Source organism: Opisthorchis viverrini (genome assembly GCF_000715545.1).
Source record: "Opisthorchis viverrini unplaced genomic scaffold opera_v5_423, whole genome shotgun sequence".
In the NCBI taxonomy this organism is placed as follows: Eukaryota; Metazoa; Platyhelminthes; class Trematoda; order Opisthorchiida; family Opisthorchiidae; genus Opisthorchis; species Opisthorchis viverrini.
Window position 1 is genome coordinate 369597 of NW_008752081.1, and position 24847 is coordinate 394443.

Sequence of the window (24847 nt, forward strand, 5' to 3'; positions counted from 1 at the left end):
ATAAGTTTGTTCCCTTTCTTTAGAGACACTCCCAGATAGCTATTCTATTGTTTGCTATTGAGGACAATTTTGGTAGCTCAGGTTGTGTACATGGTTGTTCGTTTGTTCGCTAAGCTGGGCGATTGGACTGCTAATGTTTCATCACTAATCGATGCAACATAATCAGCGCGTTCTCAGATAGCCTAGTTGAGTGTACTGACGAGTCGATGGTTTTGCATTGAGTAGTACTGCGTGCCTCTTAATATAAGCGTGGCTAGCCGGGAATGACCTTGGTTCACGATTGGTTGTTCAGTCAGGCGGTTCCATTGTTATCATGTGACGTTTGAGGTTGACCTTCCCTGATCTGGTCGGTGCAGGAATAGCCTCGGTACTTGACTTCTTTTGGTTCCAGTCTGTGACGTTTGTTGATCTGACTGAAAACATGTATAATTACTCGTTACCCCCACTTCATTCGGTCACTGGCATCAGCACAATCTCCCTTGCTCGAAAATGGATGGTTGCATTTGGTGAAGCTAGACGATCGATTGAGACTGAATGAAGAAACGCAGCAGTATTGAGCACCACCTTTCCGACAATAGTATAATGTAGTACATATGTCCACTTACACCAGTATGTGGTATGTTGCATGTGGGTGCGTACTCACACCCAATAGACGAGGTTCACTTATTTGATTCGTCAAAACCTGGAGAGCCAACTAGATTTACCCTGACTCCGCGCCAACAAAATCAGTCAGAGACAACCAGGACATTAAAAAGGTACGTTGCGAGTGGTCTTTTACCGATATTTTAAGCGTTATTTAATATTCTACCTCAAGTAGCGATATCGACAATAACTGTCATCGAATCCACAAGGGTTGACGTTAACTTAATCCTGTAAACGTTGATGGGAACAGTCTCTACTCACTCGGAAACGCATTGAAAATGACTGAAAAGTCATCGTTCCAGAAAAGCACGGCAAACCACCGGCTTTTTTACCCAAGGTTTCTGATCAGTCCATTTCAAATGTCACTCCTTGAATTAGCTGCTCAAATTGTCTTCAAAGCTCAGCCCGTCGTAAAAGTGTGGTTTCAGTGATTTTGGGTTGCGAGCCAAAGGAAACCCTTTCAGACACTTCAACCATACTATGGTGTTACGATTTTACTCATTAAGTACTCAACCCGTGCTACCTAGAAATACAGGACACGCTTATTGGAATCTTCTATTCTGGATTCCCTCGCTATATGCCATGTGGCTGATCATATAAAACTATTTTCACGCTTTACATTTTCGAACAAAACTCCGGACCATGGTACAAGTATAGGATGATACTTTTCAAATGCTTTTATAGTCAGTCATTTCATCATTTAAAAAACGGAATAAATCGTTTGGCTGTAGCGCCCTTTAGGTCACCAAATGTCATACCAGCCTAAGGAGGCACGAGGGCTTAGGTACGGTCAGGTGGTTCAGGGCTAGACAGTAGCGGTCGAGATGCAGAGGTTAGGTTCGAACCGCAGGCCTTCCTGGCAGTAAGTTTGCGCCGTAACATCTCGACACGTAACCAGAGCTCACCGAGTATCTCCTTGTTGTTTTTTCAATCTGATATTCCAAGAACGTCATGAGGGATGACTGACAGAGTGTGCATAACCCGTTTATTTTGTTTAAAATTGATTACTGCCGCATCTGCATGCATATCCTTGGTAATGGAAGGCTAACAAGGAGTCGAAAATGTATATATTGATTATCCCCAGGAAGGACGAAATCGCTGGTGAGATGTCGACTTTGTGGCTGAAGAGTGCTTCTTTGGTTTTGGCCAGTACTCAGAAAGGACAGCGCTTTACCGTAAGACCTTGTATTCAAAGACCACACGTCTGATAAGGGTCACAAAGACCTCTCTATGAAACTAACACCCTACATAGACCACGATATCATAACAGGCGTCTTGTAGGTCAAACTAATCATGCTTTCAGGTTAATCTAGACGTGTGGTGAGTCCGGTAGGCTATTTGATAATGTTTCATTTCAGTCTATGGCCTTAAAATGTGCTTCTTACTTACTTTTCCCTTCTGTTCCTGAAATGGCAGTCCGGTATTACATATACGCAACATGCATGAGCCGAACTTGAATCGTCGAGGATACTCACATAATTTAAACCTAAGAAAGGCTACATCAAAATGAAGTGGTATTTTTTCGGCTGATTCGTTCAAAGGAAGAATTTAAGTCCATGTGTTTTTGCATTTGAGAAGACTTCCGCAAAAGACAGCAACTAGCTTTTGCGCAAAACGAATTCCGAACAAAATATTCACTGATAACTGATGGCGTTTCAAATGAATCGGAATACGGAACGTTTTGAACGTGACAGCTATCACGTAAACGGGGTTTTGTGAGACCAACGAATAATAGCAAGTCAACAAAATGGACTCGTGATTCCGCTGAGATCATCCAGCAACTGATCAACGAGTAGGCAAAAACAATCGGTCTTTTATTACTGCTTATACTCACTATTTTGAATAGAATATGAGAAGTGATTGATGTTTTTTTAAAATGTGCTTTGAAGACCTTGGAAAAGTGTGACTTTTCGAATGGTGGTACCCAAATCTAAAGGCGTCCTGGAGTTCACTGTAGCTCCAGCTTTTCAATCAAATGGGTCGTTCTCTTGCAAAAGTGTCGGAATCGGTTGAATTGACTTCACGTGACACTAAACCTCTATTAAACACTGGTGTCATCCCTATCGTAAACAAATTACTCGGAGTAGAGACAACCGGGAACAAACCGTCTGTTTATTTACTGCGCTAGCCCAATGACAATTACACCAGGTCACGTAATTGGTCTAGAGGTTAATAATTCAATAATAACTCAATTCTGACGCATGTATATTTTACCTCCAGTACCAGGAGGCGGTATCAAGACCAAGCAAATATTTCTGGTCCTGGCAAATGACTGAGTGTGTCCATGCTTCATTCGATTGACCCATTTTCTTGCAGGTCACGTGACTGTCTTGTGCATTCGACCCTGCTTGTGATTGTCACAACTTCTAAATAAGGTCAGAACCCAGGTGAAGCGACTAAGTTTTATGATACACAAATTCACATGTCCAGCTCTCACTTATGATCAAATTGTTAGGATAGTGGGGGGCTGTTTCAAGAGCAATGATTGCCAAAAAATAACTTCGGACCATTCACCAATCCCAGTATCTAAGGTGCACTGTACGCGCACTTTCGTTTTAGCTACAGGTTATCAATAACTCTTAGGAAGTGATATAAAATGAATACGTGAGAATATGTGAACGTGCATACAAAGAGGTCACGAAATATTTTAAAAATTGTGAAGCAAAAATTCACGTGACTCTTTGCTGTCCTGCCAGGGTGAATACCCAATCACACAGGTTTTTTTAAGGACTGCGTGCTGAAGTTTTAGAGTTTGGTTCGTCCCGTAAACATAATGGTGAAACAAAAGTGACAAAAACAGAAAATCAAATGCAAATCAAATCATACTAACATGAGGAATAACAAGACTGGAACCGATGATTTTGTACCAGGTTAAACTAATAGCAATCACAGTCAGTACACTTCTGCATAAAGTGTTTGGGATGGTAAACCGTGGTAGGCTCATCAATATCCAGTGAGCATTTTTTGGATTGTGAAATATGTGTTCAACTCTCCTCGTGCCTGCTATTCACCAAAGGATTTGACTTATAAACGTTTGTAACTTTCAGTCTTGGATTACTTACCGTCATTTCCAAATGTGTCTCAGTATCTCCGATTTATCTGTAATTCCGCGAACGGCCAAAATAGGATAGGACTGTGGGCGGCTTTTCCGAAAACCGCCAAGTAGGCAGTGAGGATATATTGGTTTCTGTGAAAGCACAAGATTCATCATGGGCTCACTATCTAAAAGCTAAGGGTAGTCTACGATAGGTTTCATCCTACTTTAGTTTGGTAATTTCCTCTAATTGACGTCATTCTTACCTCCTGCTTGAACTCACACTGTACCAAGATTGCCAAGTACACTCATTTCTACGCTAATTCGGTCGTGAGCTGTCGAAGCTTTATCATCAAATTCATCAGTAATATTCCGTCACGAAAATACTCTGATAACAGATAAGTGTCGGAAAAAGGAGAGGGCTGTTCAAACGAGAGTGATGTACAACTAATCTCTACACAATCAGCAGCCACCTGAAATTAACCTAGACATAAATGCTTCGAAAGGAAATATCCATATAGGATCTATAACTTATAGCCCATAGCAGTTTTTATCCATTGACATCGTTCGTTTAACTCCTTGTATATGATGACTTAAAGTGAAAGAGACCTGCCGGAAAGTTCGCTCTTCTAAAAGCTACAGAGCCGAATTGCTGCATCATCTTTGAGAACAGAGGTTGCGATACCGAGCAACTCACTATTTCATACCACATTATTCTTGACAGTGCAAGCTTCTAAGGATTTATACCTATATAGGATATAAATATATGCACCCTGATTGCCCAAAACAGTACTAGTGACATTTCTTCTGATTCGTTTTTGCGGTGAACATTTTTGTATTGTATAGTAAACCTTTGAATGTTTCAAATTGTCAAAATAAAAGCGTGGCTATTAGAAACCTTCTGAAAATTACCAAGAAAAGGATGTTACACCCACTGAAATCACTAGAGGTTTAAGAAATCTATTTGGGATGCAGTTGACGAGAACTTAGCCGATTGGTTGGGCGGGGTGGAGCAATGTTGTGAATACCTTTCATTTTCATCAAGGTACTAGCATCTCGAGCAAATGATATTGACTTGACGCAAACTGAAATGTAGTGGTGCACTCAGAAGGGTCTTGTAAGGGACTATCTTTGGAAGCTGGGCTTCATAAGCAGTGCCACCCGAAAAATAGCACTGATCAAGTGGAAGTGAGCTCTGTTTCCAAGTAAAACACAGTATGACAAATGAGCGCAGATCAACAGCAGCTCAAAGTCGTTGGAAATGAACTTACTTGGGTGATTTGTACCCCATAGCTCGGTGTCGATGACATGAGCACTCATCGCATCAAGTACTGATGCGTGGGGACAGTTTCATGCGCGATACTACACTTTCAGCTATCAAGACTATGTGCAAGTGACTTCTGTGCCAGGCATTTTGATGCTCAGTAAAATGGTCCGATTGTGTTCAGCAACCTTCCACTTCTGGAAAGTTAGTTTTAGATTTGGATGCGATAAGTAGACATCATGAGGTCCAGTGGTCCAATCAGTTGGGCGTTTTCAATAGACCATTTACTCGTGTTGGAACGGACTATTCTAGTGGTACATTCAACTTCTTTCTTTAAATCGTATTTCTTTCAGTTCTTCCAGACAATGCTGTGTAATCGCATTATATTTTTGTAGCAACTCTCTCCATCTCGGGATTAAAGCACTCATATTAAAATTTTGTGAGCAGTATATGGTCGTAATACACTATTCATAAGGTTATTGAAAACGCTTTTACAACCCACGACCAGTTTTCCCCTTCTTGGGACTCCTAAGTTAGGCGCAGTCCCTGAGTTTCTCTCAACTTTGTGTTCTATTTGAACCCAAATTTCACGAAATTAGCGAAATACACGCACTACAGGAAAATAACGAAGTACACTCACTCAGTTGCATACCAGCTTGGTTTTGACGGGATACCCACTTACAAAACAGCTGAATCTTTCGTTTATGATTTCTTTAGACAACTAAATGTGCTGCAACAGCTGTCTCAGATTTCAGCTGGCACAGCGTTTAAGATATCGGAGTATATTGCATAGACGTGATACAGTACATCTTAAACTAGAGATTCAGCTTGGTTTCAGACAAGTCACCCATCAAAAAAAGATTGTTATACAAATGAATGTATTTCGCCAACTTTTAAGCCTTGTTTTCTCCTATGCGCAATTTGTGAAAACAGCTCATAATGACCGACCAAATGCTTTTCTATAAGGATTTAAGTAGACAGACCAAACAGAATGACCTAACCAAGGCAATCAACCGTTGATGATAGCTAAAATCCTCTACTTATGGATGGAGCACACTATCATAAGACTGTTGAAACTAGTTCGACAAATGATGAACGGTTTTTCACTCAAAGTGGGCTCATCAGGTGGGCGTAATTACTTGGATCGAAATTGGGCACAATTAGTGGACCATATTCGTTAGCACACTAATTTGGTTCTATCCGGATTTTTCTGCTAGATTTGTGTTTTGTAGCAGTTTGTTGTAGTGTTGGATTTGGGTTCCACACAATTTAGTCCCTTAAAATAGAATTTCAAAGTGCTTTTAGGACGTATTCAAAAAATTACTTTATACTTTGTCAATAGTTTCATGTTGAAGAGTGACCTTTACCAGATTGATGTGGCTCCCCTCGTAAAAAGCAAAGTAGGGTTTCTTTCGGTCCCACTCACCTCGAGTTATCCTACAAGCTGACGTGCTGTGTTTGTGAAATCTGCCAAAACACGACTGACTCTGGCAGATAGCAGATGAAGGTTCATCAGATTTACCCACTTAGTTTACGAAGATCTATCCTGTAGATGCTTTTCGATATCACTGTGATACAATTCAAACGCAGCATTAGTTTGGTGCACTGAGCTTTGTGTAAAACAATGCCTACATATCTAAGATTACGTAGGTCAATCCAGTTATGGCTACTGCATGCGAGTAAATGACGCTTTCATGGCGAATTCTCCCCTAAACGTTTGTTTTAGTTGAATCAGGTTATCTCCAGAGACTCTGGTTGCCTACAGACGATAGGTGAAAGACACCTTGGTCATATTTTCAACTAACGAACAGGTTTAGGGGTTCCAAAGGTTAAAATAAACCGTCTATCAGTGAAATCAGGAATCATACGGTGCTGTGGAATTGTGATTCGGGTCTAAGACAAGATGTTACACCATGCAGGGGCATGCTACGAAAACCGATGTGGGCTGAAGAGTGAACTGAAATTTGGAAATTTCCCGCCCATATGTCAACAGACGATGAGGGTGGGAATAAGAAACTTGTGCTATTTGTTATTTTGAATGAAAACGGATACGCGCGAAATTTTATTTTAAACTATCTCCAACCAAAAACACTAGGCCCTACGGAACGTTGTCTGTTTTTCAAGGATTCCCGCTTTTTTCTGTTGAGCCAGCGTCATTTAGAAGCATACACAATGCCACTTCGTTGATTGATGTCAAAGAAGAGGGATTATCATTTATTCATTAGGTGTCAGTTTGACTGTAGTTGAAAATCAAATTGTTACTCGGTAAGCAGGTAGAAAGATAGCCAGGACATCGCACCACTCATGGAAGAGGACAAGCTATAGCTGAGTTCGCAACCGTTTATCATTTTGGTAACCATTGATGTAATGGGAAGCTTAGCGGCGAAGTATCAGCTTTGATGTGCCCCATATTCAGAATGTACTCTCCAGCTGTTCGTTGATTGCGGATCACCGTGTTTCAAAATTATTTTAAACTATGGGCTACTACTTACTATCCATCGGTTAATCAGCATTCACATGTTTCTGCAATCGAGCGTTTTAGTCGCATAACCACCGAAGAGAATCACGCGATAATTTCTTGAAAAACTTAATTTCCCATTCATCTTACTGTTTACCACACGTTGTCTGATCTTTCCACATTCTACTGTCACGTGATCCGAAGTGAATCAAATCGCTGGAATGTGAGTGGTATACTGGTATTATTGGTCTTCAATTTCTGTGCCCCCTATATAACAAAGTGAACAATTCAAAACGAAAACTACTCACAAGGTTGCTGAAAACTCTTCGACAGCCCATGACCGGGCTCATCAAGTAGGAGCAGTCCCCGGGTTTCCGTCAACCTTATGTTCTACTTGAACCCAAATTGCACTGTTTCCGAGAAATGCACTCATTTACAAATCAATTTGGTTTTCACGAGAGACTCAGCTGAATCTCTCGATTCAAATAGAACATAAGGTTGACGGAAACTCGAGGACTGCGCCTACCTGATGAGCCCCAAGAGGGGCGTAACTGGTCGTTGGCTGTCGAAGAGATTTCAGAAAGCTTGTGAGTAGTTTCCTTTATGAAAATATACTGCGATATCTCGAATATCGTGCCAACTGAATCATGAAGCGGCCTGTGTGGAGCACATTCAGCTGGAGGACATCATAAACGAGAGATTCAATTGAGTCTCCCGTGAAAACCAAATTGATTTGCAAATGAGTGTATTTCTCTGAACAATTCAACTTTGATAGGCGACTTTAAAATGAAAAATAAAAAATGTAATTTCAACTAGGCAAATCATATAACCCATGCATTGGGCACAAGGATCAATATACTCAGTCAAGGTTGGAGACATTTTAACAAGCAAACATAACTTCAATGGTATCCCGAAGAGATGTGGGGAAATGGGCTCAGCTGAGAAGGCAGTTTAAACTGAATTCAAACTAAAAAAGGTGTTCTCCAGTACGAAAATTAAGTTAACATACTCATTTGGTGTGAATATTATCCATGAACTACAAATGCTTCGCTTACGCCCAAAGTGGAAACCCCTAGGCTGATCGTTTCACAATGTAAAAACAAATAAAGAAAAATTATGCTTTCTGGGGTTTCTGGATTGCTGAAAAATAGTGCAGTATAGTAATATTATAGTATAGTATAGTATAGTATAGTATAGTATAGTATAGTATAGTATAGTATAGTATAGTATAGTATAGTATAGTATAGTATAGTATAGTATAGTATAGTATAGTATAGTATAGTATAGTATAGTATAGTATAGTATAGTATAGTATAGTATAGTATAGTATAGTATAGTATAGTATAGTATAGTATAGTATAGTATAGTATAGTATAGTATAGTATAGTATAGTATAGTATATTAAACGTTAACTGCTGGTCAACCAGATGTGACAACTAAAGAAAAGAAGGCGTCTACAGAAACCAATGTCGCAGCAACTCTTTTGCCTCAGGCCGTTTGATACCAGAGGGGAATATTAGAAGAGAACTCCACAGTGATGCTATCCACTTAACGAAACTGTGGCTACTAAAGCGACATGTCTGAGTGTCAGACGGGTAAGATGTAGTTCGGAAAACGCGGTAGCTGTAATATTGGGGCGACTGTACGAACAGAACAGGATCTTGCAAAATAGCACACTTTCGGACGTTCTGCGGAACTTCAAGTGTGAATTCTGTATAATTTAATGTTGTATTTGTTGACCGGAAACACAAAAATGATTGGATTTTAAATGCGACGTATTCCAAAATAGATCAAATTGATAGTGGTTATCTTTTCCACGTGCACCTAATTGGGCTCGATGATAAACCCAGTAGCCTGTCATGAGGTGATATACTGGCAGGAAATTTCAAACCTCTCATTTAAAAAACAGCAGACCAAGCAAAATACCGTTGCTCTCCTCGCATTCTGCAAATCACAATACATCAAGGGAATAACGGATGGACTTTCATTGAAATTTTCAAGCTCCTCGTCTTGCGTACAAAATTTGGCTAGCTTTATACCTATTCACTGGAACAGATTTATTTATTCTTGTCTGATTCTTCATCTGGAAGCTTGTCATACGCTCCGAAATGTTTTATATTTCTGAAAATTCATGGTTTTGGATGGCGATAAGAATTAACAACCTCTTTGAGCACCTTGGCACCAACCGACCCCCCACATCAGCATTTGCTGGTCATGGAATTCCAATGAACATTCAGCAGAGATTTCATCGTATCAGCAGAATATCCGAAGAGTACTGCATAGATGTCATGCTTACCAGGCATCTACAGCAGTGCACATCTCACGAAACTAAGGGAGTTTCGAAACCGATACTTTTTGGCCAGTGTTTGAACACCTTACCGTTTGGTCACGTTTGATCAGCTGTGTGATTAGCTCTCATTTCGGCAGGACATGGTGCAACTCATGTTTCAGTAACGGAAACAGTATATTACGTGGTGACTCACATTGAATGACTCATTGAGTGATGACTTCCTCTGAACTGTTTGTCAGTTTTGTTGTGCTGAGTTCACTTCAGACAACCACTTATTGTATGTGTGGTAGATGCCTTCCACGACAGCTATGATTTACAAGTCACGATGACTACGAGTAGGATACAGTTGTGATGAGCCACGCGCAATCTCCAAGGAAACGACTGTTCCTATGGTCTTTCCTGTAAACCTGTGGTGCGTAGCTGAAGTTTCACGCTGCGTTGTGTTAGTTCTGAGAAGCGGCAGACCTTTCCCAGATTTCGCTATGGATTGTTTGGAATCCTATCACTTTCACCTGACCATTCAGACAGCTGACAATTTGGAGTTTGTTGCGTCAGTATCACACGATAACAACGCAAGAGAAGTTGGTGGTCTACTAATCTCACGTGAATTTCAATGGTGTCATCAGGTTACGAGCACCCTTCTGCGATTTTGCTTGTCAATCTCACATCTTAAGGTGTACATCGGATTTACAGGCTCAGCGGCAATAACACGTTAAGTCGTAAACAAAACAGATCTTTGTGTTGTTAAAAGCAAGCAAAATTTTCCAACACTAACAGATGAATCCATATCAGATACCATGCAGTCACGTGAAATGATGCACCATCATTCATACGTCTTTGTAACTGAAGCTCCTTGGTTTTCGGTGCGGTAACATCACGGGACAGTATCAGACTATCATCAGTAAGGTACAACTGGACGGTTGTAGTTGAGCAGTTTGTCCTTCGTCACAAATAGGCGTGAACCGAATCTGTAAGACAAATTCAGGAAATACGAAGCAGTGAAGATGGAGAAGTGTAATTTTGCCGGATCTGAAACGCATTCGGGCTGTCCGACAAGCTTAGGATTGGTTCAAAGAGGTTCAGCAAAGATGATATACGAGTGACTGACAAAACATCAAACAAAAATGGGGGGCAGTTGCTAGTCTAGCTCAGTATTTCTGAAATCGCTCCAAGGGAAACAGGTATTAGCTGGGCTGTAGTGTCCCCATTTTCCAAGAATGCTAGAACGGAGGCAGTTTGTTCTATTTCGTATGAGGATAGCAATCACAGTATCGACGAGGGACAGAAGACGGCAAATTGTGGAGTCCGTATAAGGTGTACATGGTAAAGTGTCTCGGAGGACTGAGCAGAGAGATAGTCTCTCTCGTGAAAAGGAAAAACATTCCTCCGTGGACTAAATATCCTTCCCCCAAACAACTTGGGGCGTCGAAGATATCAGATGATTACTACTCTTCGACTAAGGCTGTGGTAGTCGAGTCGTATTCCTTCGACAAAGTATACTTTTATTTTGTTTCATTTAGAGTATAGGGGTAGAAAGCAGCCCACTAACTGTTTTTTAAGGAAACACGCGTTCATTCCGTAATGAGTACACTGAATTCAGGTGTTGAAGATGATGAGCATGAGCCTGAAGCCATGCAATGACTGTGGTTTTCACATTAGGACTCCAACGCACGATTTCTTAAGGTTGGAGGAACGTATCAGTTGCACAAGAAAAATGAACAGAGATAATCAATAATTTCGTTGGATGGAAAAATAGACTATCTTGAGAATTGAAAGCAGTAATTCGTCTTCAAAATAGTTAGAGGAAAGGTGTGCTATAGTGTTATCACACCCCTAGGCATACTCATCTTTAAGCGGATCCGTCTTACTTCCGAAACTGTACTGAACCAGTCAGTTTGAGACTCTTGCAGCCAAAAATACGGTTGAGATGATACTCCGGTACACCAGGCTCAAAGTAATTCTTTATCCAACCACATAAGCAGCGCGTATGCACGCATTTCTACACGGTAGTCGCAATTCAAGTTTGTGTCTCCTCACTACAAGTTTTTTTTCAGATCGTGTGCCAATGCACCCAATCCAACAAAAATCACAAGGTGAATTTTGGATGGGAATGTTTTACGGCTCCACAACTTGAGATTATTTTCTAAAACTGTTCTGAATATTTCTATTTTGTACAGAGAGTGTTACGCAAATTAAACGTCTGTTTATCACGTTATTCTTCTCTCCACAGATGAATAAAACGAACGTTAAACGAGCGATTCGTGTTGGTTCTGACTTGTTGCTCTGCACATTGTGTAAGTCGAGCAATTGTTGTTTGAGTGAAGTCGACTGATTTCAGTATATTTGGCCTATTTTCTATGCACAGGAACACGGCCTCCTCTAGGTGGATACTTTTGCGCAGATCAATCTATCAGGTATCCTTACTATAGAGACACGGTGTCTACCGGGGGGGTGATAGCGATTGGCTTCAGTATTCCCACTGTGACGGTAGGTTCTATTTGTTTGACGCGAACATTTAACCAGACCTTGTAGATTTTAGTGGTTGAGATTCTGAAGGCACTGCATCAATTTTTCACCGAAAGATCGAAAAAAGTCTTTTACAAAGTAATTTTCTGTTCTGCTTTTTCAAACAGCGGTGCTAATACTAAATTCGTAGATGGGCTTGTTGATTTACAATTTCATTATTGTTTATTCGGTTGCGGCTGGGATAGTTTCATCATTGACTGAATTGCTCAAAAGATTGATTCCTTTACCGCGACCACACTTCCTTGATACGTGCAAACCCAATATCGCGGTCGGGAATTGCACGGGATATGTAACGGAGTACGAATGTCAAGGGACGGACAAAAAGGCGCTTGACGATATGTTGTAAGTGATGCTCTGTGACAGACTGTAAAATTGTACGGCAGTTTTTCTAGAATTAAACCACTAGTCATAAGGTTGCTGAGGACCCCTCCCGTTTATTATGGTCTCCTATAACTGAATTAAGAGTAAACATGACCACCATAAATAAGTGGTTTAGCAGGATTTATCTGAGTCTCCCGTTGAAACCAAGTTCGCATGCAAACGAGAGTAGTTATTAAATTATTAGAATACTGTTTCCTCTCTAAGCTTTTTGTTTGTCGCAACTTACCAGGTGAAAAATATTTATGGATAAGAACGAACATGTTTGCTTCACAGTAAAACATAGGAAAAAGTTGTGTGAAATTATCACCTAAAGTGGGTTATACAGATGCGCTTCAGGTGCCACGTTTTACGATATTTTTCAAAGAAATATAAATTGAGTTTAGTTCCAACTCCCGAAAACAATTTACACCTTGAACAGAACCACTCGTTTGTGGATATTAGGAGAACCAGCTCCGAAAGTAGCGGGACTACAAATCTACCAATGGAATAACCGTTTTTCGTTGAGACAGATTTCATTGGGTGTTCTTCGTTTGCCCTTGACAGATGAGTTGTAGGCTTAGTATCACTTTTGATCGCTTCTATGGGACAGTGATCAATAGAACAGCTGTCTCGAACGTTCGTTGACTTTTTCTGTTTTGGCCAAGCGCATCAGGCGACCCAGCATCTATCCAGACCGGGGTTCACGGTAATAGGAAGGCATTAAGGGACTGTAGTCCACAATAGTGGAAAAACTCCAGATTTTGTCCTCCATTTTCTTTCAGTGACCAGTGTGCAGCTTCATTGAAAAGAATGATTTAGTCAACGGTTTTCCGGTCGTATTAGTTGCAGTGTTTAAAATTTTATTTCTACTTAAGCTGGTCTTGTTTCGTTTCTGGGAATTGTTGTCTCAAAGCCGAATAAAACCAAATTACAGCTTTTGTTGCTAAATCGTAAACAAATTACTCGTTAAAAGATCCCCATCAGGACTAAAATCACAAGTACTTCAGATATGTGTGTGGACGCGAAATTATATATTCCGAAAGGAGAAATAATCGTATCACCATATATCGTCTGCGACAAAGAGTACCGTGTACCTATGATTACTCTCCCTAATGTATTTCGTCTTCTAAAATTTCATTCCCATATTGATATATTTCTCCCAGTTGCTATCACATAACCGATTATGATATGGGATGCATGTGCTTGAGATCAAGTGGCTGTTGATATGTTTCTTCGCCCTGTTCGGCAACTTCCTTACAGGCATTTTATCACTAATTGAGGGGAGATCATCACTGCTTACATAGAAACCTGCCAGACGGCGTAACGGATGATCCAACGACTAAGAATGTTTCATCCATATCACTCTTCCTTGAACGATCTTCAACCTGTTCTCACACAATTTTTCTAATGAGTATGCATCACTTGATGGCTATTGTATCTGGAGTTGTACTCCTATCGGAGTTCATCAGCAGTAGATTGTTTGTTCTCATACCAACACGAACAGTGGTTATAGTACGATTTGATCAGGACTGGATTGTGGACCGACGGGCTAGGCCACTTTTATACCATACAAGCATCAGCTATTCCGCCCGTTCGAATGTTATAATTCACGTGTATCCAGCTTTTGGCAGGGAGTTAGTTGCAAAATACCCGTATTCAGATTTAGAATCTTAGCAATGCAACGCCCTCCTAACTTTAGTTCTGGTTCCTCCGTTGCTAAGGAGTAACACTATGAGGTAGCCTTATAAAACAGGAGTAACTTGGACTCCAATACAATCAAACCCATAGTCTTCAACAAGTTATGCAACGACACAAAACGTGTGCTGCCAAAAGTGTGCGTCAAAAGAATTCGCGGTGGACGGTCGCACCAAACACAGACGTCTGACTGACAACCGGGCACCAGCATACAACATTTTGGCTGGCTTTCTCAGTTTAGTCTGAACTGAATCCACCCTACATTTAGACTGGCAGGCATGTATTTTGCATATATGATTGGAACGGTGTGTTTGACATTTTTAAAACAAACGCATCTGTTTCGTTCCTCTTTTCTTTCCTGTAAGCTTATCATTTCCTTCAGGACACACCTCGTTAACCTTTGTTGCAACAACCTACACGTGGGTGAGTTTCAAAACCATTTCACAGCGTGGTTGTGTCCTGCATTTGGGTTTTTCAAATGCGTGGTTGAACGAGTGTGCCTACCTTTCACTGGAAACATTACAGGTTGCCTTCAAAGTGCAGTCTAATGAAGTTGTATAGGAAATTTAGGTAACGATAGATTTATTATGAACGCAATAAACGGCTGGAAGCACAATTCAAATTCGTAAAGAAATAGCAACCTATTCATGGTTTCTGAAACAAAGAAGCCACCCTAACATCAGTTCAATTCAGTTGTTCAACTAAGAAGCAGTGAACCGAATTGCGTAGGTTTCAGCCACTCCAGTTTTTTCACTGAAGGACCACGTACCGCAGGAGATTTTCCAATCCGTTCATTGACGACAATTCGAGTGTGGCAGGAAGAGAGAGCCAGGTATTAGAGACGATAGGTTTAAGGCAAGACCGCCATTGGCTACCTGACACGACCGTATTTGTCAGGGTCAATAACTATTCATTTGTGACGTCCTCCGGTCTTCGTTTCAGTAGACAGTCCTACCAAAGCGACTGATTTGGCTAGTAATGGCCTTCACGCTTCGTTGTCGGGTCATGGACTGACTGCCTCTCGGTCATCTTGATCCGAAAGTCTACGTGGGGAGTAGTCCCTGGTACATAAAGCAAATAGCCCAGCCAGCATAAACGGTGGAGTATGGCTAACTGATTTAACAAGGGCTAGTGAAATTTCCTGAAAACTATCTGCATGCTTCAAAACCACTAGGCTGACGTTTTTATTGGACCCATGCAACGTTTTGGAGGCATCGATAGTCAAGCAAACTCACGAAACTATCCCACAGCTGACCGACAATTTTGCCCCAATGAAGGCTTATCAAGTAGACGAATCCCGCAAATCTTCAGTCCGTCCAGCGACATACGTATGATACCGATAGCTCACACAAATACTGAGTTGGCGTTGAGGACTTCGAACACGTCCACTATTTGAGGTTCTCCAGAATTGTAGGTGGAGCGCAGAACTGTGTGAGAATTCAGGCTGAGTGAATAATTACAAAATCAAGCTACCGTTTTGTTTACTGGTCGTCCGTAGGAAATAGTTGAACCCCCGAATAAAATTACTATTTATCTCGTACATAATTTGAAACTGCGTTTTGTAGCTTAATAGTGCTGTAGCGCAGCACTGCAGCTAAAAGTTCAAGAAATAACTGAAGTAATCAGTGGTGAAACCACAGTTTTTATGTTTGATAGCCACATTATGATGTAGTTTATTGATTATTACTTTTAATTGTTGCTTCCAACCAGCAAAAAGTAGCATACTATGGTGTGGTTTAGTGGGGTATATTATTGTTTTGATCTATTGTATATATAGTGTAGTATAGTGTATAACAGTATAGTATATACATAGTGTATAGTAGTATAGTATTTTTTATGGCATGCAATATATATAGTATCGAACAATGCAGTACAGTTTAGTGGAGCATAATACAGTTCTGTATATTAGAGTAACATATAGCTTGAAATGGCGTAGTATACTATATTGTTGTTTGCTGTAGGATATTCTAGTATGCGAAACTGCCGTATATCATAGTACATCACTGCATAGTACAGCACAGTTTAGTGTATTACGACGGATAAAAAAGTGGACAGGCTTACTACTTGTCCATGGATTATTGAAAGTCCTTCAATGTTCAGTAACCTGTCATTCCGTGCTTTTTTCAGCTTTATCTCCAAGAACGCCTTCACTTGAAATACAGCCCGATGGTTCGTCCGACAATCCAAACTATCTATGCCTGTTTTGGTTTCTACATTGTGTGCACCCGGATAACTGATAATAAACACCACCTACCCGACATTCTCGCTGGATCCTTAATTGGGATCTTCTGTGCCATCACGATGGTAAGTAACCAATAATTTTATTGACACTGTACATCAAGTTCTCATGTAACAATCCAAATTTCGATGCAGAAAAACAGCAACCACATCGAAACGTGGAAAAGAAACCTAGCAGCCTTGCCGCACATTTATTCATCAGAAGGTACAAAAACTGCTGACAAAACTGAGCATAGTGTTTCTAACTCCTCGGAGGAAATGACACAACCGTGCGTTTAAGCTACCGCGGGTAAAACAACACAAAAAACTACTGCTGAGCGATAACAAAGGTTACAACTGAACGCAACACTGGTATGTGAGTCAATGGATACCATGAATAGGGCTTGATAAAAAATGCGGGGTTTTTCGGCTTGACCTTGCGCTATGACTAGAAAAAAATGTTGCTGTGAGTACCACACATAGCCATGTCACACTGCTTACATTGATGTTCTTTTTATGATGGAAAGAGGGCACATAATGATGGAAAAGTCCACATATTACTTTGGACAAACCAGCTAGTCAATTCACAAAAGACAGACCGAATAAAGCTACACTCGTTGGCAACCTGTCTAGCGGAGAGTTGGATTGAACGTACATAGACCAGTAAAATCGTCACAGCAAGGAAAATTCATCAGACCCCGGATCTGATTAGGTCGGAATAGTACGGACTTACGCATGAGTTAGAGCTTGTTTTAAAGGCAACGCAAGCCAAACAGTTGTTTGCACAAGTTAGATTTGTGGCGTAGAAACCCCGTCGCTTCAGCGAAGCGTAACAGACACCTGTTGTTCTGGAATTTTGTGACTTTGAATGGCCGTTTTGGCTTGTTGTGCCTGTCGGAATATGGCCTGGGGTGAGCAGTGGAAGGGCATTTTATGTCACCAAGCGATGACTTCTTTTGGACGCGCCCAGATATCCTTGTAAAAGACCACCCCCTGTTCTTCCGAAGTAATCAAAATGTCCCTTTTTAGGTTATTTAGTATTCACTGCTATGTCGGAATGTTTCCTTGGGCTAGAATCCCTGTGGATGGATGTCTCTTGATTTTTCCGCCGAAATTACCACCACAGTTGATTTAAAAAAGACACAGAGTAGGAGGTAACCAAGGCGTTTGTCTTTTCTAGGTTGGCTTCTGTTGGTGTTCGTGGTGTTTTGTTAAGCCCCACTGAAGTCACAAGTTTGTATGCTCATTTATTAGTTAGCCAGTTCGTGCTGTAATCCTGGCACGAAATTTCAGAACCTCACACAGTACAGGAGATTTGGCGGAATAACTCCGGCGCGTTCATTGGTGGTTGACTAAGTGATCGTTGATCCGGTCGCCGGGCTTGGTAATGTCTTATCAGTGCACGCACAGATGATCTGACCTAGATTAGTGGCAAAACATTCGCAAACTGAATGCCAAGTTGGCGAACTAAACAAAGTTCATCTGATCACCCACAAATCAAACCATGCTGTTTTGAAGAGATTTTAAGGGTCCTTACACGTAAGAACTTTTGATAACCATGTTCAAAGGTATATACATTTCTACCTTGTTTAGTTGCTGGTGAAGTCACAAACTCCATTTCTATAAGACAGTCTCTTGAGCGTGTGCACTTTTGGTGCTCTGTGATTAAAAGGACACCTAAAATGCATACATTCCCGGTACATTTGTCAGTGTGAAACTGCGAAAGACTAAATGTTTGAATAGAAACATCTAAACTGTACTTTTCCTGGTCTGTACTTAAGGAACATGACCTACCTCAGTAGTGCTCACATCTCAAGACGGTGTAAAGTTACATCTCTCTCCAGCAATTCAATCATTGCTTGTGAATTTATTTGATCACCGATTAAAGTGATGGTTATGGCCTTGAGCACCACTACCACAAAAGAAACTCCCCCGAATCGGTCAGTTTACAAGCATTGTTGGATACTACTCAGTAGCCGGTGGTTACTGCCTCACGCTTTCAGTCCACTGGATTTTCTGTGCATTAGGAGACAGACAACAAACATAGTACAGAATAGGTTTCAGCTTTGAATTAAGTGCAATGTAAGTGTCCTTAACGGGGGTGGAGAAGCGCGCTGAGATACTGCCCCAGCTGTCCAATATTTCCTAGAACGAGATAAAAACGGGGCCTAAAATGCAAATGTAGGACACAAGGCTCAGGACAGATGCTCGTGCGGGAATAAAAGCAAGTTACAAGTTCTTTTCATCTGTACCTGCGTGGCATTTTAGAACCGCGCGATAGAAATTTTCACAATAACTACCTTGGCTAGCTCAACTAGCCCCAGGTGATCAAGTTTACCGTTTCAAACGCAAACATACAACAGCGAAAACTCATTTGCAACAGTTGACGAAATGTTTTTGCCACCAGATATGTTAGGCAAGCTTTCTGAGAACAAAAATTGATTGAGACTAGAGAAAGAGACAGTGATCCGCAAAATGGACTTCCCAGCCGCGCAGCAGTGAACATACCACTAGTAAATCTGTGTATATAGTACTGTTGAAAATTTTCAGCAGTAGTATGTGCCAGCCATGTTAGTAAAAGGTATTCTGCAGTGAATTGGCTTAATCAACAAAAAATCTTAAAAGTCTTGTTCGCCCCTTGGAATATATATCCGGCCGGTTTAAAGGCCAAGTTTTGACTATCAGCAGCTGATCGGTCAGAGTTAAAAAGAACATTAAACATGACAACATCACTAGGGATACCATCCGAAACCAAGTGAAGTTGTCGTTCTTCGTGCATTATAGGCACTTAGTTGTATGCTCACGCTTTTTACCAGCTCTTTCATTCATCAGTCATCGACGTCTAACCATGACACAACTTGCGATATCTCACTTTCTCCTTCGTAGCTAACCTAATCAACAAGTGGTTCAGATTAAACTAGGTGTTAAATTGCAACCTTTCTTTGCTTATTCAACTTATTGTCGTTGAATCTTTAAAACTTATTCTCCTAGGAAACCATCACGCGACTTGTCTTCTCGGGTACAAAACTTATACAATAATAGCCACATGGAAGCGTCATCGGCTTACTGCCTATGTCCACTGAGAAAGCGGAAGATTACTTATTCTATCCCCGCACTAGACGACAAAATGTGTACCTGGATGGGAGCCTAAACAGGACATCGGGAGAAATAAGCTATGAAAATTGGTTTTTTTCCTTTCCAGCATAGCGGACTAAATATTAAATAAATGGCGAATCTTTGTACATCAACACTAGTCATTGTAATCTGCACCTCCTAAGTATTTGGCCGTGGTGGTTTTTTAAGATTATTAAAAGCCGTTCAAGCCTGCCGACCACTCGAACCAATGATGTTTGTTAGACGCACAATACGTTGATATCCTCTGTCAAAAACTGTGCTCCAGAGGCAGTCCGAAGCCCAATAACTGTATGCCTTTTGGTTCATTGCGAATTCGTAACATCCTCACGTCCCCAACTCCATCTCCAATGCCACACTGTTTCGGGCCAGTACCGACTTTCGTGACTCAGGTACCTCATTCGCTAGATTGTCTGCAAAATTTGGCCGTCCTAATGATGTTATTCAGCATGTTCCGAAACACACTTCCGTCATTATTTAATGGGCGCTGTTATTTCACACCACCACTGAAGTCAACCCACAGACACTCATCAAATAACTGTTGTATAAACAGTGTTAATTTTCGCATACTTCTGTGAACTGTTATTTGGCCAGCCGCATCAACTTTCGGATGCTCGCGTTTTTAAATTGTAGCAAACAGGCTATGGGTGCGGCAAAGAGCACGTGTCCTTTGTGAGCCATTCGGATAGGATAATAGAAATTTCTTGACAAAAGAAAGAAGTATGAAGTTAGACTGGATCGAATTCAGCCATTCCATGCTGTCTGGTCACATGTTCATTGACATTCGTTTTTAAGGTCCAGACAAGATTACCAATGCTAACGCTGCTACCGAAAACAAACTACTTGCACAAAAAAGTTTAAAAGCAAAAATAACTAATGTTCTAACATTGATGGTGGAGCAGTTTGTGGACGAATGTTTTTAAGGAAAGAAAAATGAGCCACCAGCAACCCTGATGTTGCAAGCCTACCTAAACTTTGCNTATTCCATCAGGTTAATGGAACGAAAACAAGGGAAGTTCTTGAGATGACTCTTTCATTGTGAACCATTTGGATGGGACCAGAATGATGGACAAGGGCACTGCTTGTTAGGTAATATTTTTGCACTAGTTTTAGCGCTGACATTATTTCTTAACCTGACGGAATACTGAGAAAGCCCATCCAGATGAAGCAGATGCTTCATTTCTCCTCCGAAAAATATCCATCTTCCTCAGTGTCCCTGTCGCAACGAAAGCACAAAATCTGTCATCACTGTCTGCTACTCAGCAGTTTCTTCACCGAGATCTATAGGAACGAAATAGCACAGAGTTAACTAAGCAAAAACACTTAAAACACGACCTGTTTAAGAAGGTTGGCTATATTACCGACGACGTTGAAGGCACAGGCGCGGACTTACAAGCCACCCTGCAAGCTCAGTCAGTGATTGGTCCAGTTCAGAGTTTCACATTTTGATCACCTCTGACGTCTAGCTCTCTGCATAGTCCGGTTCGGTGAAAGCGAAAGCTTGTTTTTTCTGGTGTCATGGAACTTTCACTTGACTGTGAAACCACCACATTTTTATTGGTTCCACCATTACAACTGTGCGCAGGTAAACAAAAACTTCTCGGTTACATTTCCGGCGCAATAAAACGGGAAACTAAAAATAGTGACTGGCACAGGGTACGTCTATTAGTGCTCTACGCCGGAGACAACATCATGCAACCAGCATGCAATAGTCTGATTCAGGGAGAAGGCTTAAGTTTGGCTTCGTTCCAAGGGCCTCTCTTGCACTACCATCTGTATGAGACCAGGTCCTTTTTGATGCTCATGAATCATTAGTCCCGCGCCATAGAACAAATGTCGTCAAGTACTCTGGGGTTGCTCCTTGTGATTCGCATAAAAGAGGATGTTTTTCGCGTTGTGTGTAGGCTTGCTGTTGTCACACTCCTTACTCATGAATTTGTCAGAGAATGAATTTATGGAATGCTCGTATCAGTTGTATTCTAGCATTTTTTTATCTCTTGTACAGACGGTTTTTTTGACGAACTGTCTAACGCCATTCACATATTTATTTACTTATATATCCAAAACAGTTCTTCTACTATTTGCCAAGAATGGATGAATTGACTGTGTGGATAGGCGGAGAGCGGAAAAGGTCTGCAGAGCTGAGTAATCACCAGAGAAGTGAACCAGAATCGGAATAAAGTGTGCCAAGTTTTGTGTTTTTAAAGTCGCTTCCTTCTCAAATTTCAGCCTATTTCCTCAAAAAAATCTATGGACATTTCGTGTGTTATTTATTTTTACTGGGTGAAGGTTGAGTTCCTGTAAGTGAAGCAAGTCTACGAGGAAACCGGAGGAGCGTTCTGTAGCTCTTTCATCCTAATTAGGTATCACATGGAGGGAGTTTTGGACCCGCGACCTGCCAAATGATGAACCACCAGTGGTGAACTCACAGTTGAGCAGGATATGGTGCCACTCCTCCTTCAGTTACTGGAACCACATCACGTAGAGACTACCTGCTCCAATGAAGACTTCTCGTGTAAAGGTTTCATTCATTGGATGATTTATTCTCGCTTCGGGATTGATGTTCGTCCAGCATGTACTGTCGACATGCACAAATCGAGTCTACGTGAAATTACTTATTAAAAGCAGTAGTATGAAAATAACAATATTATCGTGGGCCAGAAAAGTTCCTCGTTGGAGGAGAACATCAGTGCAGTAACCCTACTACAGGTAAAAATGGTTCCGAAGTGGAGTCCTAACCAATTGGGACAGCACTAGAGGATAGTTAAAAACCTCGAGATGCCGATGTAGAAAAATGCCCTCAGCAGCAGGCCTGATGTCTTTTACTCAAAGTCATGGTTGGCCTACCATGTTATAAAGGAATTCCAAACGCATGGCATTAAGTTGTCAGACGACCTATAGTAGCGAGCTACTGCGGCGTAAGTTTTTCGGAGCGAATTTCACAACTCAACTACTGTTTCCAATGACGTGAGCCTCTACAATGTCTTCGTTCGATGCTCAAAATACAGCAACAAGTGTGTCGCACTTCTTCAGGAATTACCAGTTGAAAATCAAAGATACACCACAGAAAGTTAGGCGTGCTAAGCCGAAGGGTTTGAGGGTGTCAAGTGGTATCTCCTCTAGCTACATTATGCGGGATTATCGAAACGTCAGTAAGAAGAACTGATCTTTTGACATGAGGTACTCCAGCCTCTGTGACGAAATCCTAGGCGGCGGTTTTTATAATATTGCTTTTTAAGCGAAATATCTTATGCAGACTCGATACCGCAGGACGCTTTATGCAGAAATTTATTTGGACTTGCAGGTAAACAGGTGTTTCAAAATACCTTAATTGCATAGTTTTCAAAATTGTCAGACCTTTGAACCTATTTACTTTGCGGTCTGATTTCCCCCACCTCTTATATTGTGATTTCGCTTATGTAACTGATGCCTGCACTCACTCACCTTAGCCATACTACATCCAGGCTATCCTAAGTATCGCTGGATCAGCATCCGTAAAGTGGTTCAGTTTTGTCAAACTTGATGTCCTTATCTCTTTTCGGAATGCACTGTTTTATACTCCGATCTAATCCAGCGCCTTAATGATGGCTGTCTAGCCCATATTACAATCAGTGCACCATCTCCACCTTTGTTACTCCTCCACCGACTAAATCCTTCTGGCGGCAAACTCATTCCAAACCCCGCATTCCGACCTACAGTGCCGCAGTAATCAAGTTTGGAGCTCTTCAACTCAAAAGTAACATCTATTTATTGATGAAACGCAATGAAGGCGGTCGATCCTGAGTACTTGAGTTTGTCGTTCAAAATATAGGTAGTCATCGTATTATTTCCGGTTCTTTTTGCCGCCCGAAATTGCCAGTAAGCTAAAGCTAGATGAAAGACACATTATGCACTGTATAGCTTCCTGAAAAGGAAGCTAGTACTGTTTTATTTATAGTATACACTGTCAATATCTCGACTAGTGCATTTTCGTCCTTTCTCACTTTGGGGGAAGATTGCCAAATTGGTTAGAGCGTGAATTTACTGACCAGAATGTCCGTAGATTGAATCCGACCTCCGCTTGTCGACTTCCCCTGACTAGGCTTGGGCAACCTGGCAGTATCCCAGCCCTCGTGCTCCCTTCGGGTGGCATGGCAGCTAGGCACCGGAAGGGTACTACAGCTGAACGCTTTTTTTTTCCATGCCCCGTGCCATGCCTGTCCCGCAGTCGCCGAGTCTGATCGGCGCTTAATATTTACATTTCTTGGTGATTTGGTCATTCCCCTCTTGTGCTCAGTAATTTCGATGTACGGTCGTCTGGCTGATTGTTCTCTAAAGGTCTCAATGCTGGTCGTTGCATTTGATTTTATGTCGGGCTTTCTGGTCCTCAAAAATTGGCAGCGACCTATCAAATAAACGAATACTGAGTATATACTTTCAGAAACGTCTGTGAAGTTAAGCATCCTATGAAACATCATCATCAACTGTAAAAACCACATACATGCTCTACCGTTGTTATAGAGGCTACAGTCGCGTTCGACGATAATTTGGGGTGATGGAGTAGATAGCTATTGCCTCCTATGGGCATTGGAGGCGGTGGTTGAAAAAACTGATGCGGAAATACGGGGTTGTTAGTAGACCTTTCATCGAGAAGTTCAAGGAGAAGAGCTATACATTGAGGGAAACAGCTTGGTTGCTCCAGATTCACTGAGTGCGCAACTTGGCCCCGTCTAACAATGTGTCCAGCCATCGATATGTCCCGTTTTGGGGTTCTCATCCAGACAGACGACAAGGAATAGCGCAACCATGTTTACTTACTTTATTGCCAAGTGATTGTTTCACTTCCCGTGGCTCGTCTCCATCCTCCGCATGGCTGTGCGAAAAGTGCCCTCCAAGAAAGTAGATCGACTGACATACGGAGCACGAATAGTCTAACAAGTTCTGTCCTACCTTGTATGGAATCACAGTCCTTTCCCTAGTGCTTCATAGTACTGGGTAACCTACCTTTATCAATTACCGCTCACTCAACTTCGTCGGGTGCGTATTTTCTTGAAGTCTGTTTTTAAACTAAATGTTGGGCTGATATTCGGTCAACCTCTTCTGTATGCAGCGCTCAGGCTTTACTAAGCGTCGATGAGACCATGCCAGTGTATATCGCTTTATGATGGGAGAACAAGTGATTCGTTTCTGGTAATTGGTAATGTATTTTTTTCTCCACTCATGAGCCATCAAATCCGGGAGGTGAGGTAT

At 41.4% G+C, this 24847-nt stretch overlaps 1 protein-coding gene across 1 annotated transcript in view; it reads right to left on the reverse strand.

Annotated features, from left to right (window-relative positions):
* The window catches only part of T265_15295 (hypothetical protein), a gene marked incomplete at both ends in the record, with an annotated part of 44238 nt that extends 19733 nt beyond the window's left edge, over positions 1 to 24505 (reverse strand). Inside the window, one exon of the mRNA XM_009177434.1 lies at positions 24416 to 24505. Coding sequence (XP_009175698.1) covers positions 24416 to 24505 — 90 coding nt within the window. The remainder of the gene's footprint in view (positions 1 to 24415) is intronic.
* Positions 24506 to 24847: the final 342 nt, after the last annotated feature.